Genomic DNA, 17,267 nt, shown 5'->3' on the forward strand with positions numbered 1-17,267 from the left:
TCTCTCTCGCTTATTCAATCAATCAATATTTCAGATGATCAACATTTAATGATTATTATTTCTAATACATTTCAAAGCTTATCCTCCCTTCTTCGTCTTTTTTTCTCCGTCTTCGTCTTGCTTATTAAATCTTTCCAAATCGATTTCACCTACTTTTTCATTCCCAATATCATAAGAAGTTTATGCATGTCGAAAGGTTAACCAATGTCTTGTTTTTTTACCAAAGGTTCTAATCAATCAATTGATTATTTTACCTGATTGTGCTTATTTTTTACTAACAATCCAATCATTTTTGATTACGTAATTATGGCTACTCATGATTTGTTCATTTTCCCTTGAAACTCACAAATAAACAAGTATCGATACAAAGATCAAAAAAGGGAAAACAAAAAATTGCGCTCCTTAAGTTGCCATTTGATTACATCTAGATGGCGCTGATAAATGGGAAAATTCACTTTACTTTGTGTAATATTTTTTATTGTTACAATCAACTAAATTTTATCGCTTTGCTTGAATAACTTTTTTTCATGTTTTATTTAGTATTTTCGAGTAAATTATGAAATTAAAGCCTGGATTTTATTTTCACCCAGCGATTCCCTTGATTGGCTAAAATATTGTTTTCTGTGATTGAATAACAGGTCCAGCTCTCAGTCGATCTATTAGAACATATATATTCAATAGAAAACTTATTTTAGTTTATTTATAAATTTCAAATGTGAATGCTTTAATTTCTGAAGTTCTATGATTTCCAGACCAACACTTGTTGTTAAATCAAACATTTCATAGAAACACGAAACTGGCGAAATGTTACGTGGCGAGTCGGGGCTGTTTTTTGTATCGTATTTAGATGCAAATGATTGAATGGCACAATCCAAGTTTTTTATTAAATAATTTTTAATATTAATGATACATCACAAAACTTTTTAGTCACTTCTAATGAAAGACATGGTTTTTCTCATCCAATCTTGAAGGTAAAAATAGTCAGCCAAACTAAGTAAACTTTACAGTTCCTTTTGACTGTCAATTAGGCCAACTAATAATGAAGATTGCCATCGACCATCGAATAAGTGAAGAGTAATCTCTATTGCGAATGGGCTTGTAAAGAGTTCCAATGGAAGCGAGGTTTATCCATTATTTTTCAACCTTTGACATGGATCCTGTACAAGTCGAAGAAAGAATATAAAGTTGAAGAAACAATCAAATGCACATGTTTATCCATTCATTTTGCAGTGGACCCAAAATCAGTCTCCATCCAAATCTCGTTTGATATTAGCTAAGGAAAAATAAAAACAGAATCAAAATTAATCAAAATTTGAAATGGAAAAGGCTTGCAACAAAGTTACAATTCTGATTCAATGATGAAAAAATGAACCATTAAACATGAAAAAAGAGCTTGGTCGAAAAATTTAAAACTGCTGATCAAATATTATTAGCCATAATAGATGCCAAACTGTTGTCCAATGTAATATCACATTTTAGCTTCTTTCTTTCCACTCTTTCTTTTGCTTCTTTACTTGGACCAAATATTTCATCAAAATATTCTGTACACTTGTCATCATCTCTCATCACTTTCATCTCATCTTCACCATCTTTTCACTTTGGCTGAATTTTTGATAATAATTCCCTTGACACAACTTCACTAACCAGCTTTTTCATATACACTTATTATTAGCATCGTTATCACATCTTACCTTCGCAGGACTTTTTTTTATTTGTTACTGTCATTCTAACAATTTAACTCATTTAATTATAGTTTGACGTTGATTCATTTAATCACTGGTAATAATGGAAGCAACAAAAAGTACAAGTTTAAAATGTACAATCATGAATCGCAATTTGTTGACACTTTACTTTTTGTCTCATCTTTTCAAACATTTAATAAAACTTGTAATGCAGAGAAAGGTTTAATTTTTATTTCCCTAAAAGCTTAGCATCATCATAATCATTATCGTCAAAATGTTCACCTTAAAAGTGAAACTGTCAACATTGTTTTCTGCTTCATTTATGGAGCAAAAAACAAACAGCTGGACCATAAGGTTAATGGTTAAAGGTTAACTACTAGATTATTTCATCAAAAATAACATTTGACAAACATATTAAAATTTATAAGCACAAATAACAAATAGGAAACTGAGCAAAATAAAACGCTAATTTACTTACCTTTATAAGTAACATAACCTTTGTTTCCACAAATACGTTTCTTGTTGAATTCGTGGTGATTATCTTTCATTGATTGAGACATCTAAACAAATAAAAAAAAGAGTTAAATTATAAATCAGAAGTAAAATCAAGACATTCGATAATATTGAATGGATATTGACAATATTTGTCATAAGCAAAATAGAAGATAAAATCTTTTACGCGCTTAATTTAAATTATCAATTGATTTTGAATAAATGTGACTTAATTGCTTAAAATCATTCGATCAAATAGATTTACTATAATAAATCAACACTGTTAAATATAAAGTGAATGATTAAGAATTTGAAATATAAATAGAAACAAAAAAGAAGGAAATAAATTTATTTTAATTAAGTGCACTATTTATTAGGCAGCAAATAAGCAACTGTTGTAAGCTTTTCTCTATGCTGTGAAAATAGCGTTAAATGATTATTTAGCTATCTTTTGTTTCCTTTTAATGTGTATTAATAATAAGTGATTATTTACCTCATCTATGGTTGTATTAAATTCCCTCAGTATATTTGTTCGGACACAGCGATAATTTGTCAGCTGAATGGGTCTATAATTATCACCATAACCATCAATGTTAAGGGAATTACGGATCAACGAAAGCTGCTGGTAAGTTGCATAGAGAGGTTTATTCAATACAATCCATTGAACTGTTTCATGACACGGTGGTTCTGTTAAAGATCCTTCATAGGTAATATAATGGTCCAATGTTGGTAACAATTTATGGATACTCATTGACTCCAGTTTATGACTCGTACCTTAGGAAAGAAACAATAATGGATAAAGAAATCAATGCTTCACGGTAATCCAAGGATATTGATTTGCGATGGTAAAGTCTATATTGATTATCGATGGGAAATACCAATACGTGGAGATTAATCAAGTAAAGCTTTGGATCAATGGTTGAAGTAAACAATCAAATTGCCATTAACAGCCAACTTCGTCATTTAAATTAACAAATTATCACACAACTTGAAAAATTACATTCTCGGCTTGCCAGACTTATATCAAGATGAAATATGGCAAAGACAAAAAACGACTGAAATATGGTGAAGCAAGGCTTTTCTTTCGATAATATGTCTGGATTATGGTCGATTAAATGTCGATTTTGGTTCTTGGATTATGGATGATCAACTATCCATCTCCACTAATTAGTGTATAATAACGGAGAGGTTATCATCGATAATAAACGATTTAACCGGATCACTTGATACTAATTATCATTATTAGCAACATAGAGAAGCTTCTTTCTCACTTCACCTCTTGCTATTGAAAGCTATTTACATTATAAATGGTGGGCTTTGAAGGCAATCAAATAAAAATGTAATGTTAACCTTTCATTATCTATTAACCTTTTATAATATGATTGTCGATTAAAGCCTTCTCATCCAACCTCAAGTTAATCGCACAATCATAATTCATCAGGAACAAAAAGAAGGATAAAATCATCTCTTGCTTTGCACAATTTCACAGCCTTAATCTCCATCATAATATCATCAAATTTTTCATCCTAACTCGATCATTTTCATCATCTTCTATCATCATACTCATCATCAACATTATCAGCATTATCATTCACATTGACCGTGAACAATATTTCATATTAAACTAATAACAGCCTGAGTAAGACCAGGTTGACCAAATTGATTAACTTACTTCTTTTCCCTTCTTGTTGATATAATCTTTTGATTCAATCTCACCAATTCTCAATACGTTGAATTGTTATTATTAACAGAGGCTTTTTAAGTAAGTAAGTAAGTTAGTAAAAGGAGGCAAAATAAATAAGATGAAGATAAAAAGATGATGAAAATGATGAGGGAAACAAGTAATTTTTATCCTATTGAATGGACATTGAATGAAAGGGAGAAACCAAATAGAAGCATTAAGTCAAATCTATCCAATGGATAACTTAATCGACTGTAAATGAACCTCAATCTGAAAGGTCCAAATGCTTGGACTGGAAAACGAGGGAAAAGACAAAAAAAAGAAGCAAAAAGGTTGACTAAATCTCTTAACTATCGATTGTTAACATTAACTTGAATCATTTTCACTCAACAATTATTATCATTTTGCATCTTTAAGATTGATAAAAACTCTGATGGAATCAAAATGTAATGGGAAAAGGCATTTGATGAAACTGTAGACAATTTAAGTTGAATCAGATGCAATTAATTCTCATTTTCATTTTGTTACTTCTCAACTAAACCAAATTGAAGTGATTTTGTTGCTCTCTTGAACAATTAAACTTACCTTTATATTTAATGTGCTCTATCGATTTAACTATTGAATTAAATGAAGTTGCAGTTGTTTCCTCTTCACTAGATGAAGCAATGTGAATTAAAACGGCAATTACAGCTAAACCATTTGATTCTTGAGCTGCTTGAGTCCAATTATGGTAAAGCTGGGAATTGTAAAAGTATAATTGAAGTTCACCAGGAAAAGAAACACCATTAATCCGATGTTCAGATCCACGGTCATCTTGTGTTCCATAATGAAATATCATATGGTTAATTGAATATTGATATGATAAAGGTCCTGAAGTGATTGTTATCGAGGAATTTATATCAACACCAAGCTTCAAACCTCGTCCAGTATTGATTAGATCTCCATTAATCTAAAAATAAGTCAATTAGAAAGTTGGAAAAGTCAAGTTCAAAGTTGATTGAGTAGAGTAAAATGAACTTTTCAATGTAAAACGCAAAATTTAAATTATCAATATCAAATCAAATCTAATCCTCCAAATAATCCTTCAATACAATTGTGCGAAGACTAAAAATCAAATCAAAACCGAAAATTTGTTCAAGACTGAATTAACCATAGAACGAAATCGCAATGCGAAATTAACATGGAAAAAGCTAGACTTATGGTTACTTGATATCACTAATCAATTGCGATTGCATCTAAATCAATAGTCTAGTTAATAAGGTTTAAAGTCTGTACAACTTGCTTGAAGATATTGAATAAGAAATTGATGAAAAAGTCAGATTTCAACGTTGAATTGAAAGGTTTTCATAAAGTTGTGATATTTGAAGAAAGCTATCAAAAATTTTTTATGTGAATACAACTTTTTAAACTAAATCTTTTTGCACAAAAGACACGAAATAAACTTGAAATGACAGTAAAGCAAAAAGCTACCGTTTGAACCTCGAAGAAAGCATATTATTAACTCAACTCTCCAAGGGTCTGATTTAATAATTGAGTTCAGAGGCCATATTTTGCGTAAAGCCGAAAAAATCAAGCAATCCAATGAATACAGTGGATATCATCTTTAGCAAATCATATTTTCATGAGACATTTATCAACATTTAAAGGCCTTGTGAGTACAATAGTTTCATCAATTATTTCAAAATTTCAATTTTTTGTTTTATTTTTGAAATAAAGTGAATACTTGGAACACGTATTTGTACATGAGCTTGATCCATGGCTAATTCAAGAGATGGCATAAAAATTTCAACGCAAATGCGTTTAGAAATTGATGAAAATAAGATAAAAGAAACGTAATTTTATTTGCGACACATTGAGCGTCAAGACAACTTAACGTTTTTCACTTTTGAAGACTAAAACTTTTTGCGTCTACTGGAGTTTTTCGTTGGGATTGATTTGCAAAATTTTGACTAATTTACTAAATTTTGTGTTAAGTTTGCGTTTTTGCCTACTTCAAGTTTTCGTGAAAAAAGGCAACTTGATATTGAAGCTGAAATCCTTTAAAAGTTTTCAAATGCTCTTCAAAATAAGCTAAAGCTCAATGGTTAATCTTTATTAGACAACAATTGAACCAATTGTTGCCATCAATTATACCCTTGATGGGACATTAATGGAGAGGTTTGACAAAAAAAACAAAGTAAAACAAAAAAGGTTAAAAATGTTAATGTTATTGCTATTGTTATCGTTTTAATGTTAATAGTTGGATTGAGCTTTTGATCATTAGAAAGGTACAATAAAAAAAAGAAAGATGAAAGATACTTACAATGTCTCCTTTAATGATTTGTATCGACTCTAATCCAGGATCAAATAAAAGTGAATCAGGATTTATATCAATGGGCGATTGTTTCCTTCCTTTTGTACAATGTGACCATTTAGGGTTTAAAATGCCCCAATAGCTTGGACCTTAAAAGAGGTAAATATTGAAGAGTAAAGAAGACGATCAAGTTGATTCCATGATTGACACGAGCAAAAAGTAGATCGTAAATGTAACTGAAAAAGAGGCCGAAGCTGTAAGTTGTTACCAACCTGAGATACCATCATAAGCCCACCATTGATCCCATGAACTGTGGCTTACAGTCAAAGTGACTTGTAACGAAAGAAGAGCAAACAATTGCAATGGAAAAAAGTTGAAACAATTAACCCTGTTGGGCCACTTGGAACAATCAAACTTTCTCATGATTAGAAGAGGGTTGATCAAGATTGTTAAGACACGGTTAAAGTTGATCAAATAGTTACTCAACTTTTGGTTCAATGTTAATCATTTGTTGCAAGATTGGGTTCAATTAATGGATGATCAACAGGAACATGGTCAATGTTGGTAAAATCAATTGTATTCCAGAACAGGTTAAACATTATCCGTTGAATAGAAGAGAAAAGTGAAACTCAGTTCATTTCAAGTAACAATAATGAAGTAACAAAAAAAACGAAGAAAAACTTTTTCAAGTCAACATTTGTTATAAAAGCCTTATATACATACACCGAAGCAACCCTTAACAATGAAACTTTCCTGTACAAAATGGTTGTATATGTAACATTAAAAACGATATATTTGTTTGTTGAGCAAACTCTTTACCAGTTTGTATCCAAATAGCCAACTTATAGGATACAGGGAGTGAAATTCAGAGTTGAGGCAAAATTCAAATGTAATCAGTTTTACCATCAACTGCTCAAATTTGTACAAATTTGATCAACATTTTTTTTCGAAATTTTCACTTTTCTTTTTCTAAAATTTCAACCAATATCAGTAAAGCTCATAGTTTGTACTTTTTTGTTTCAATCGATTGCAATCGAGAAAAGTAACTTTAGTTTTGAAGAAACTCATTTGATCTGAAATCGACTAAATTTGAGATTGATTGAGACTGGAGTAAATATATTTTTTTGCATTTTGGTTTCGTTTTATTTCCCATTTTGCGTTCATCTTTCTTGGTGTATAAAGGTTCTGAAGGAGTGAAAGAGGAAGAAAAATGATGAAAAATGTACACAAAATCAATTCACTCTTAACTAAGGGTTAATCATTTTCCTTGTTCTTCAGCATAAAATTACTTTCCTTTGGAAACTCAAAAGTCTCGAAAAGTGTTTTGACTTGGAAAGTTTAAATGTTGAAAATGAAACACCAAATGGTGAACAATTTATTTTCAGATTAGTTGATTGGAAACAAGAAAATCGTTTGTCTCTATTCAACCATGAAATGGAGTCGACCTTTGGTCATCAATTTCATCTGAATATGGATAAAAGAAAGAGAGAAAAAAGCGAAAGAAAAAAAAGACAAAAAATGTTATCAACTTTATCATAATGAGTAATTGCTTGGAATGAAAACTCCAAATGGATTGAACCTTTCGACTTTTCCACGACCTTTACCAACTTGAGGCCTAAATTTGAGCTCAAAACTCATTTGAATGAAACGGAAAACTTATAAAGTTGACCTTTTCGATTAAACTCATCAACTTTATTTTGATTGATCATTATCGTCCATTCAATTGTGAACTAGATTATCGTGTTCAGTGGTTATTGAGTTGATCTTTTTTCTTCGATTCCAAACTTTTCTCTTTTTTTCATCGCATCTTCAATGATTATTTAAGATGGGTTAAAGGTTTAGATGAAAGGTGAAGAAGTAAAAAAAAGTTCAAATTGATAAATGACTTGAGAAACAATCAGAAACAATAAGTTATCTTGCAATCAACTTCAATTATATATCAATGATGAAAACTTCTGATTTTGTTTTTTTCTCCTTTTCTTCTTCTTCATTTCATTCCCTTCCATTTCATTTCATTGACCCATGAAAAATGATATTCCAAGCAATTCTGTATATTACTATTTCAACTGTGCTAAACTCCCTGTTAATCTTGCAATAAAAAAAACAAAAAAAAAATGAAAAGAGAAGAAAATATAAAGAAAATATGAAGAAATGGTGAAAAAAGTTGGAGCGAAATGGACAAATTATCAACTGATTTACTTTGATTCAATGAACTTTAAAATGTGCCGAACTCAATAAAGGGCCAAAAAGAAAGGGAAACTTGTGAAAATTGTCAGAATGTTTTGGCTTCAGAAAAAAGGAGAAAATGATTTTCATTAAAAGAAAAGGCAATTCTGTAAACAATAAAGTGAACAAAATTTGAGTGAAAAAAAGGAGAAACTTGTGATTCCAATTGAATAGAAAGAGTGAATAACAGGAAAACGTTCAATAATAATAGTTAATAATGGCCGTGATAATAATGATAATTCAATTAATTAACTGATGAAGTAAAGTGAAAAGGTTGGTTGAGCGATTAGAAGGAAAAGTAAAGATTGTTGAATGTTTCCATGTTGGCTGAATGTTCAATTAATAAGCTGCCTTTATGTTTGTTTCATAGGCAAGTATTGCGATAAGGTGTGCGAAGGAGAAACAATTGATTTCAATCAGTTATTTGAATCACGTTCAATGAATATTATATCTGATGGAATGAAGAGAATAATTTTATTTTCTTTCGTTCTTTTCTCTTTCTCTCATCAGTGATATTCCTTGAAACTTATGAAGCTCATATTAATGTTGATAAATGGCAGACTAAATGAATGTCTTGTCTTGAGTGTTCAATGATGAGGATGGAGAAGATGTTGACTGGAGAGAGAAAAAAAAGAAAGAGAAAAAGAAGAAAAGAATCAATGGAAGATGAAATTTTGCTTCTTTTAGTTGCTCTTTTTTCTCTCTCTACTCTTTTATCATCACCTTATTTCGGTCCATTTTATTTCATGTGCTATCAAAGAAGGGAATGGAAAAACGTAAAGCCAAAACAATTGCTCAGATGAAAGGTTATCATTAAATTAGTTTTAGCCTACTTAAGGTGAATAGAATATCAAAAGAATGTATTCTTTTTTTGCTCTTTCCGTTTCTTTCCTTTTCTATATTCATTTTGATTCCATTATTATTCTAATAATTCTTATTCCTTCAACCTCAACATTCTTCATGACAATCATAATGTCCATATTGTCCATTATGCTGCTTCACTTATCACCTTTAAACATTCACTTTCATCATAACCAATTGTCATAATTTGTTATTTTTCCTTTTCTTTACTTTAATTTATAACTTTTACCACTTATGTGTTGCACTTTTCGTCATGCGATTTGAAGGGCATTCATTTTACTATTCAAGTGCCGAGGTTATTCAAGTCGTTTCCGTTCAAAGGTTAACGGGATTTTACTGGTAAAGGCTGGTATGGCTGAATCGCAAGTCAAATGGAAGTCAAAGGCAAAGAACCGAAATTTAATGAACTTGTGAGTGGGAGTTTGTGGTGCTTCATTTGAGCCGTCTAGATGTTATTAATTTGTAATCAATATTTAGTTCCATTCAGAATTTAAATGATTTTCTTCGGAACGCGTTGACGGAATGACGGATAAGATCGGCTATTTTTAGTGACAAGTTTAAGCGACTTGCAAGAGATGTCATACAAACTGAAAAACTATGTGATATTCAAATAACTTTTAAATATTGTTGTACTCAACGAGAACTCATGCCTTTTTTCCTTTTGGTTGATGACTATAGCACCAAATACCTGTATTAGAGATGTGCGATTATATCAAAATCATCGATTTTTATCGATAATTTTAAGCCGATTTCATATCGATGATTTCAATGATATATCGAGTCGAGAAAAACGCTGAGAAAAGTTTGTTTTTTCTTAACACTGCCACTTATTTCACCAAGGATTGTCTTACAAGTTGTTGTTAGTTTTTGAATTTTTTGGCACTTGTTTGAAGTATTAACTGTATTATATCGGGTTTGTTCAATTAAATCGATTTATCGATAATATCGATATTTATCGATTTTTTCTGTGAACATTGCTTCATCATCGATAATCGTTTTTTTAATAATCGCACATCTCTCACCTGTATAAAAACCCATTGTAAACCTTAATCTTGGTTGCTCTTTCTTTAAGCTTCTTAAAATAAAGATAAGGTTGACCTTAAGTTACTTAGTCCCCTTTCGTTTACTCGTAAACCTTTTTGGTATACACACTTTGGCGACCTCGGCAGGATTATCATTAACAGTGTGTGTAGTACCTCGCGTCCAGGTGGGATTGAATCCTCGTCTCAAATCGTTCAAAACCATAAGGCCCGCGTTTGATATCAATTGATGAAAATGTATTCCTCTCTGGCGTTTGTAATAATTATTTCAAGTTTCAGTAGACCAAGATTCATGGTAAACATTAAAATCACCAACAATCAAAATTAGATCAACACCATTCGCCTGTAGAGCTTGCCGGAATAATGCATTGGTTAGCCTCCAAAGTCTTAAAGTCATACGAACAGTTAAGTAACAAGAAAATATCCCTATGGTCATATTGCTCCAAGTTACAGTTGCGGAACACACCACATCAGAAGGTACTTGATGAAAGTCCTTGTGCATCACAAAAGTATCAGCAACATCTTTAATAGAACTTGCATGTCGTTTCACGGAGTCTACAACATGTATATTCTCTGCCGCTTGTTCGATGGATTGATGAATACATTCAGTGAAAATACAAATAGGTGCATCATCTTCCGAAGCTGCATTATCCAAAAATAAAGTTGCCTCAGTTGAATTTACACAGTTTCCATAATAGACTTTTAAATCTTCAATTGACTGCATGGTGCGAAAGATCAAACAATTCAAAACATAAACTTAATACCAAATGAACCACATCTAACAGCACACCACCTTTCATCATTTTAAAAGCCAAGAAACAAAAAGAATAACACAACGAGGACTCCGCAGTTCGTTAATTGGTCATCTTTTGACCCATCAAGGTTATTTGTTATGGTAGATAACAAAGTGTCAACTTTCAACTTTGAAATGACTCTTATGCGTCAAATTAACTTCATAAATCATTTCAGTTCAACCCAACAACATTTTAAGTGCAAAGCAAACATTGAAAGAAAACAATAAACATCAAAGTGAAGAAAAATCGTTTATTATTTCAAAAGTAAAAAGTTATTCACTAATACATTCATTTTTTGGAGGTTTGCCTGAGTCTGGCGATGTTCCCTCGGCTATTTCCCTTCCGACCATCATTGTCTTTATCTGGTGTGTAGACGCCAGCTCCTACACAATTCAACTCTATTGCCGGATTGTGACAATGAATGTCACATTTGTGCCCAGGTGCACCTATCACACCGCAACCTTTCTCGTGCCTTACTTTGTTAGAGCTTTTAGAAAAGCTCGCCCAGGCAGGTGGCCTGATCCAACAACACATTTGAAATCATAATTAGCTACGGGCATCACAAATTTTGCCAATTCTTCTTACGTTGGCTCTTTTGCCCAATCCTCAGGCGAGACTTCGGCACCTTCACTCTTGGGTTCGTCGTCATCAGCGTCTACTTCATCAAGTGCTGACTCGGCTTCTAGACTTTCTTCTTCGTCCATTGGAATTAGAGATTCCTCATTAACATAGACTTCCTCTTCAGCGGTCGGTTCCAAATCGACAGCATGCTCCCCTCAATATTGCCAAAATTTACATCCTCACGTAAGGCCAATGGTAGTCCTGAAGCTGTTACTAAACTAGCAGAAGGATCATCGAGTTTGCTTAGTACGTGCCATCTGAAAAAAACAAAATATATATATATACAAACATAATTATTAATCAAAACTCAGTAGGAAACTTCAGTGAGAAAACTTACCACGATTCAGAACTTAAACAAATGTTAAAACTGAATTCAGCAAAGAAATAAAAACCAAATTGTTGATTCGTCGAGGCAAAGAAAAACAAATGGATTAAACAGAAAACTGTGGTCAGTTTTAAAGACGGGCCAGGCAGATGTTGTACTCAACGAGGACTCATGCCTCTTTCCCTATTGGTTGGTGACTATAGCACCAAATACTTGTATAAAAACCCATTGTAAACCCTTAATCTTGGTTCCTCTTTCCTTAAGCTTCTTAAAATAAAGATAAGGTTGACCTTAAGTTACTTAGTCCCCTTCGTTTACTCGTAAACTTTTTTGGTATACAACAATATTGATGAAACTCTTTGGTTGAAATTTTATTTACTTTCAAATTCTATTATTTATTCTATTATGTTAGTTAAATAGACCTGTAGGAGGCTGGCATTGGTAATTTTGACGATATCATTTTAATCAATATCTTCAACTCCATTGTTTTATGAAAATTGGAACGAAAGAATTTCTGAGTTTTGGATTAAATTGTCGTAGGCAAAACTACTGCTCTTGCACTGTTAATGAATACCACTACTATGCACGAATTTTGGGATTTTGATTTCTTCCATTGAATTGAAATGTCTAAATGTCTGACTTTTCCAAAGTTGAATTTCATCAATCTTGAACTTTTTCGCATTTTGTGTCCACAATTGGTATGTTAATGTTATTCATTGATCAATCATGATTGACCAGAGTCAATGTTATCAGTTTTTATTCCTATTCATTGGTTCTTCTCCGAATGAAAGTTAATTGAAGGGTTACAATGTTTGAGAAGATGGGCAAGAAAATTACATTGATAGCAATTTGATTTGGGTCAAAGTTAATTTCAAGTTTAACTTTGTTCATTCCCTTTCACCAATTTCCTTCCCAGCCAATTATAATAATGATAATATTAGAGATAAAACAAGTTTCCCTATTGACTAATTAAGATAGTCAGAAGATGATGTAGCCCATTAAAAGTAATTTTTATCCTCAAAGAAAAGGCAACTCAAAAAAAGAGTATCAAGTAAAGGATTGAAAGTCATTTTCGAGAAACTTCATCATGATAACTGAATAAACTTTTTTGCATCTCAATTCAAATTTTCCTCCGAGATTATTGATATAATTTCATGGTGGTCAAAATGGTACAATTAGAGAGGAGAGATGGAAGAACAGTTAAATAGCTTTGGAGATTTGCGAGAAAAAAAACTTTCAATGAACAAACTTTTTCCTTAAAATGATAAAGCTGAAAAAACTTTAAACTTGATCCTTTTCCGTGCATTGCTATTGAACAAGTTTACTTCATTATTGATCCAGATAAGTTTCCCTGAGTTTCACCAGCATTTGAACTTTGAATCTGAATTTTTCAAAATAAAAAGTCAAATATTCGTTATCAAAACTCGACTTGATCAACTTTGGATTTTGTCTCATCAACTCTCGAGATTCAGAAAACACTATTTGTCCATTTAAATCTTATCCATTGATCCATTAAGCATCATGACTTAAGGTTGACTGAATAAGCTTTGAAAATTGTTAATGAATAAATAATATTTTTGTTTTTTCTTAATGAAAAGAGAAAAAGAAATGTTTTCTCTCTCCATTTATCATATCAGATTAAAACATTGAAGGGTGAGTTTAACTTGAGTTGAACCCATGCATTATTTACTATTCGGGAAAGTTGACAAGATTACAGGTAAATTGAATGAATGATTCAGTAAACTTTTATAAAACTTTGTCTAAATGACTGTTACGTTCAATGTGAGTTAACAATTTTAGTATATTATATGTACTTTGGAAACAATGAAAACACTTAGCCTAATTAGTTGGTAATCATTGCAGACTGGGAAGTAAGGAAGGAAATGAAATATATTTATGGAAAGCTTTTCTTCGCCATTTATTGTTATCATCATCAACTTGTTTCAATCTTCGTCTTGTTGAACAAATCAACTTTTTTACAGAACTTTCGGTTAAGTTAAATGAGGGAAAACCTTTGTTTCACCTTTCAATGTTTTTTTATTGAACCGTTTCACTTGAGATGGTCTTTGACAATGCAAAAACCTTTCAACTTGAATTACCGGTTGTAAACATTAATCTAATCAAAGGCCAAGTGGCCAGATTGTAAACGCTACTGAGAAGAGTCAATAAAAAGTTGATATTGAGTTGAAGTAATAAGATCAATTGGATGCTCTATTTCTAATTCTTATGCAATTCAACAATTCCAAGACAATTTATATTCTGTCCATTACGCTTGGAGTAATCACGATTGTGATCTAGAAATTTATTTTTCGCCTGAAATTTTATCTAAATTTTCAAATTTTTCAAGAGTTGAGCACAATTAGGTTTAAGATCAATTTTTGAGAAATTCTTCAAAATTCTTATAAATTCAGCTCTTGGACGCGAAGCATTGGACATCGACATGCAGACTTGATAATCGGAACCAAAAAGAGTCCATGGACCAGTAATTACTGTTACAAGCCGATCACGCTAAAGACTGATTCAGATTCATTCAGTTGAGCAGATTTTTCATTTCCTTACAAATAGTGTTGATTTACATAATTGTTGGAAGGTTACCTTCTTGAATCTGTTGGCGATAGATTTACTCAACTTCAAGATGAACTTGAAAGAGATTTGGTAACCTTTTTGTCATTTACTTTCTGCTTTAATATTCTGTTTTATCATGAAGGATTTTCTGAAATATCTGTGATAATTGTGATGAAAGTTAACTCTCTTGAAAAACTAACAGATTTGGAAGATTACTTTTGATTCCTTATGATTAATTGTTGCAAACGAGACAAAACTTTTCCTTCTTTGATCAAGATAAATGTACTCTTTTTGATATCCAAATCTTAATACACTTTCCTTGATCATAAACTCCATCATTTGGAAAAGGGGCCAAAAAATGAATCTTAATCTGCAAGGTTTACCTTAGCAGCTCTAGTAATGTCTTGGGTTGACTTTAAGCAACATTTTTTGTCAATTGTTATCTCATTTTGAGTTATTAGATTAGAGTTTGAGAGAAGCTGAAAAAGGTTCAGTTTGCTTCATTATTTGTTGAACCAACAACAACACAGTCAAAACAAAATATACTAGCAAGTTGGGGTGAACCATTTAAGGTGAGATGAAATTGTGATTTAACTTATTACATTTGGAAGTCTTTTTTTTGTTTCCAGCCTGAGCTTCTGGGAGGAAATCAGAGGAAACAATACATTTATATATTACATACATTTAAACCTGTTTTTTCATTGAAACTTTCATTTACTCTATTAGCTTATTGTGCGATGGATTTGCTTTGTTTCTCCTTTGTTTCTCTTCTTATTTACTTCTTTTCTCAATTTTTGTTTTTTCCTTTTTTTCTCTCCTCAGTTTCAAGTTCCTCTTTAATATCACTTTAACCTTAATCCAATGTGATATCTTAATAGTTTGAACAGTTTTTCTGCTTCTCTCAGCTTCTAATGTTTACCATAACTGACAGTGAACATACAAAATGGTTAAACATTTAACAATCGTAAAAAGACTTGAAAACTTTCTCCATCATCAGATTACCCTCTTTATCCAAAAGTCTTCATGATAATCTGTTCATCAACCAATTCACTGTCAATATGTTTCACCATTCAATCCAACTAAACAGTTCTTACAAGTAAGGGCAAACTCGATTACTTCAACATTCAGGTTTATCAATAATGTTGATGAATTGGTTGAAAGTCAATGGTAAATGGCTTTCAACGGTTTGTTTCCTTTACTTGTAACAAACCTTGGATACCAATAACGAGAACCATTGTTGAACAATTAATTGATAATCCTTGTTAATTGTTATCAAATGATGGAAAGCCAAACGAGTAAATCTAAATGAAATTGAAGGTAAAAAGAAGAAGCAAGTTATCACTTGAACACAGGGAGGAAGAAAAAAAAAGATGCAAAGAAAATGAAGAGACAGGCAATTTGAGAAGACAGTGAATTGGAAAAGGAAATTTTAATTAAAATCAGCTCTATTTTGATTCACATGGAAGAGAGAAAGAGAAAGATGATGATGAGGAAGACAAAAAGAAAAGAGAGAAAAGAGGAAAAAAAATCTGCAGAGAGTGAAAGATTGACTCGCTAATCCATTCAATTACCACTTTTTATATGCATATGTATTTGGAAGCATCTCAAGAATACCTTTTAGTATTCAGTCTTGATCAAAGTCAACCCTTTCCTTACAAGTGAGTTGAAGATGAGAAGGATGAGGGAAAGGATAAGATGCTATTCAAGAGCAATATTTTTCTTCTTCTTACCAACTTTTTTTCCTTTGCTCTTCACTAAACATTTACCATTGAATTTGAGCTTTTTTTCTCTTCTTTTCATTCTTCTTCTTTTTGCTTTCTTACTGAGCGTACAAAATTTAATTAACAATCTGTTAATTATCTTCTCATTCCTATCAGTTAACTTTACCTTTCTTATTGGTTTTCGGTTACTGGCAAAGTAACAACTTGTTAAGCATTTTAACGCTCTGTTCAACTATGTGAGTTTAAGTCTGAGAGGGAAAAAAGGTTCATTTAACATGGAAATGAATCAGTGTAATCAGCTAATGATTATTGTTATTATCGGGATAACAAATGATCAAATGGTAAATTGTGTTCAACTTGATCCGGCTAAAATTCATGCTTTTGCTCGAAACTCATTTTTCGCTTCTTTTTCTGTTGGCAAATTTTTCACCCTTTTTCATCGATTGAAATTGGTTGAAATGGATTTGTGAATTTTAATGGAAAAGAAATCAAAGTTGATTTCAAATTGTTGCAAGTTTGATGAAGAAACAAAACTTACAGTTCAAATGGTATTCATGGAAGCGTTTTGTTTCTTTTCAGTTTTGCAGGGTAAAATGCATTTTGAACTGTTGAAAAGTGGATAGAGAAATGTAAAGGGAAAAAGTTTCAATATTGTATTCACAGTTGTGGATAATCAGTTATCAAAGTGAAAATGTTTGATATGTTAATGAAAATAACAGTCAATTTCATGTACATTTTTTTTCTCAATGAAATTCAGCCCAAAACTTGGAAATATTTCATTTCTTTTTTGCTCCCTGTCAGTCAACAGAATTAAATGTTTGCTTTTTTTATACCCAAAAATATTAATAATACAATATTAATGTGATAACAATATCAGGGAAGAAGGAAAAGGGAAACAGAATTATAATTAAATGAAGATAAATGAAACATATAAAATGATAATGAAATGGAAAAATGATTATATCA

The 17,267-nt window shown here is 31.5% G+C and overlaps 1 protein-coding gene and 1 long non-coding RNA gene across 2 annotated transcripts; one reads left to right on the forward strand and one right to left on the reverse strand.

The window, feature by feature from the left end:
• Window positions 1-842: 842 nt before the first annotated feature.
• On the reverse strand, window positions 843-9,923 carry LOC107364131 (carbonic anhydrase-related protein 10). The gene is made up of 6 exons (XM_015931454.3): window positions 6,421-9,923; window positions 6,158-6,297; window positions 4,441-4,804; window positions 2,668-2,948; window positions 2,161-2,242; window positions 843-1,273 (listed from the first exon to the last, which is right to left on the reverse strand). Exons 1-6 carry the CDS (start codon window positions 6,569-6,571, stop codon window positions 1,242-1,244), a joined length of 1,050 nt encoding a protein of 349 aa, XP_015786940.1. The 5' UTR covers window positions 6,572-9,923; the 3' UTR covers window positions 843-1,241.
• On the forward strand, window positions 2,658-3,078 carry LOC107364152 (uncharacterized). Its single transcript, XR_016198850.1, has 3 exons — window positions 2,658-2,799; window positions 2,871-2,881; window positions 2,954-3,078. It is a non-coding gene; the product is annotated as an uncharacterized LOC107364152 (long non-coding RNA).
• Window positions 9,924-17,267: the final 7,344 nt, after the last annotated feature.

The sequence above is a fragment of the Tetranychus urticae genome, chromosome 2 (assembly GCF_039701765.1).
Source record: "Tetranychus urticae isolate SD_2017Ah chromosome 2, NJAU_TeUrti_SD_1.0, whole genome shotgun sequence".
Classification (NCBI taxonomy): domain Eukaryota; kingdom Metazoa; phylum Arthropoda; class Arachnida; order Trombidiformes; family Tetranychidae; genus Tetranychus; species Tetranychus urticae.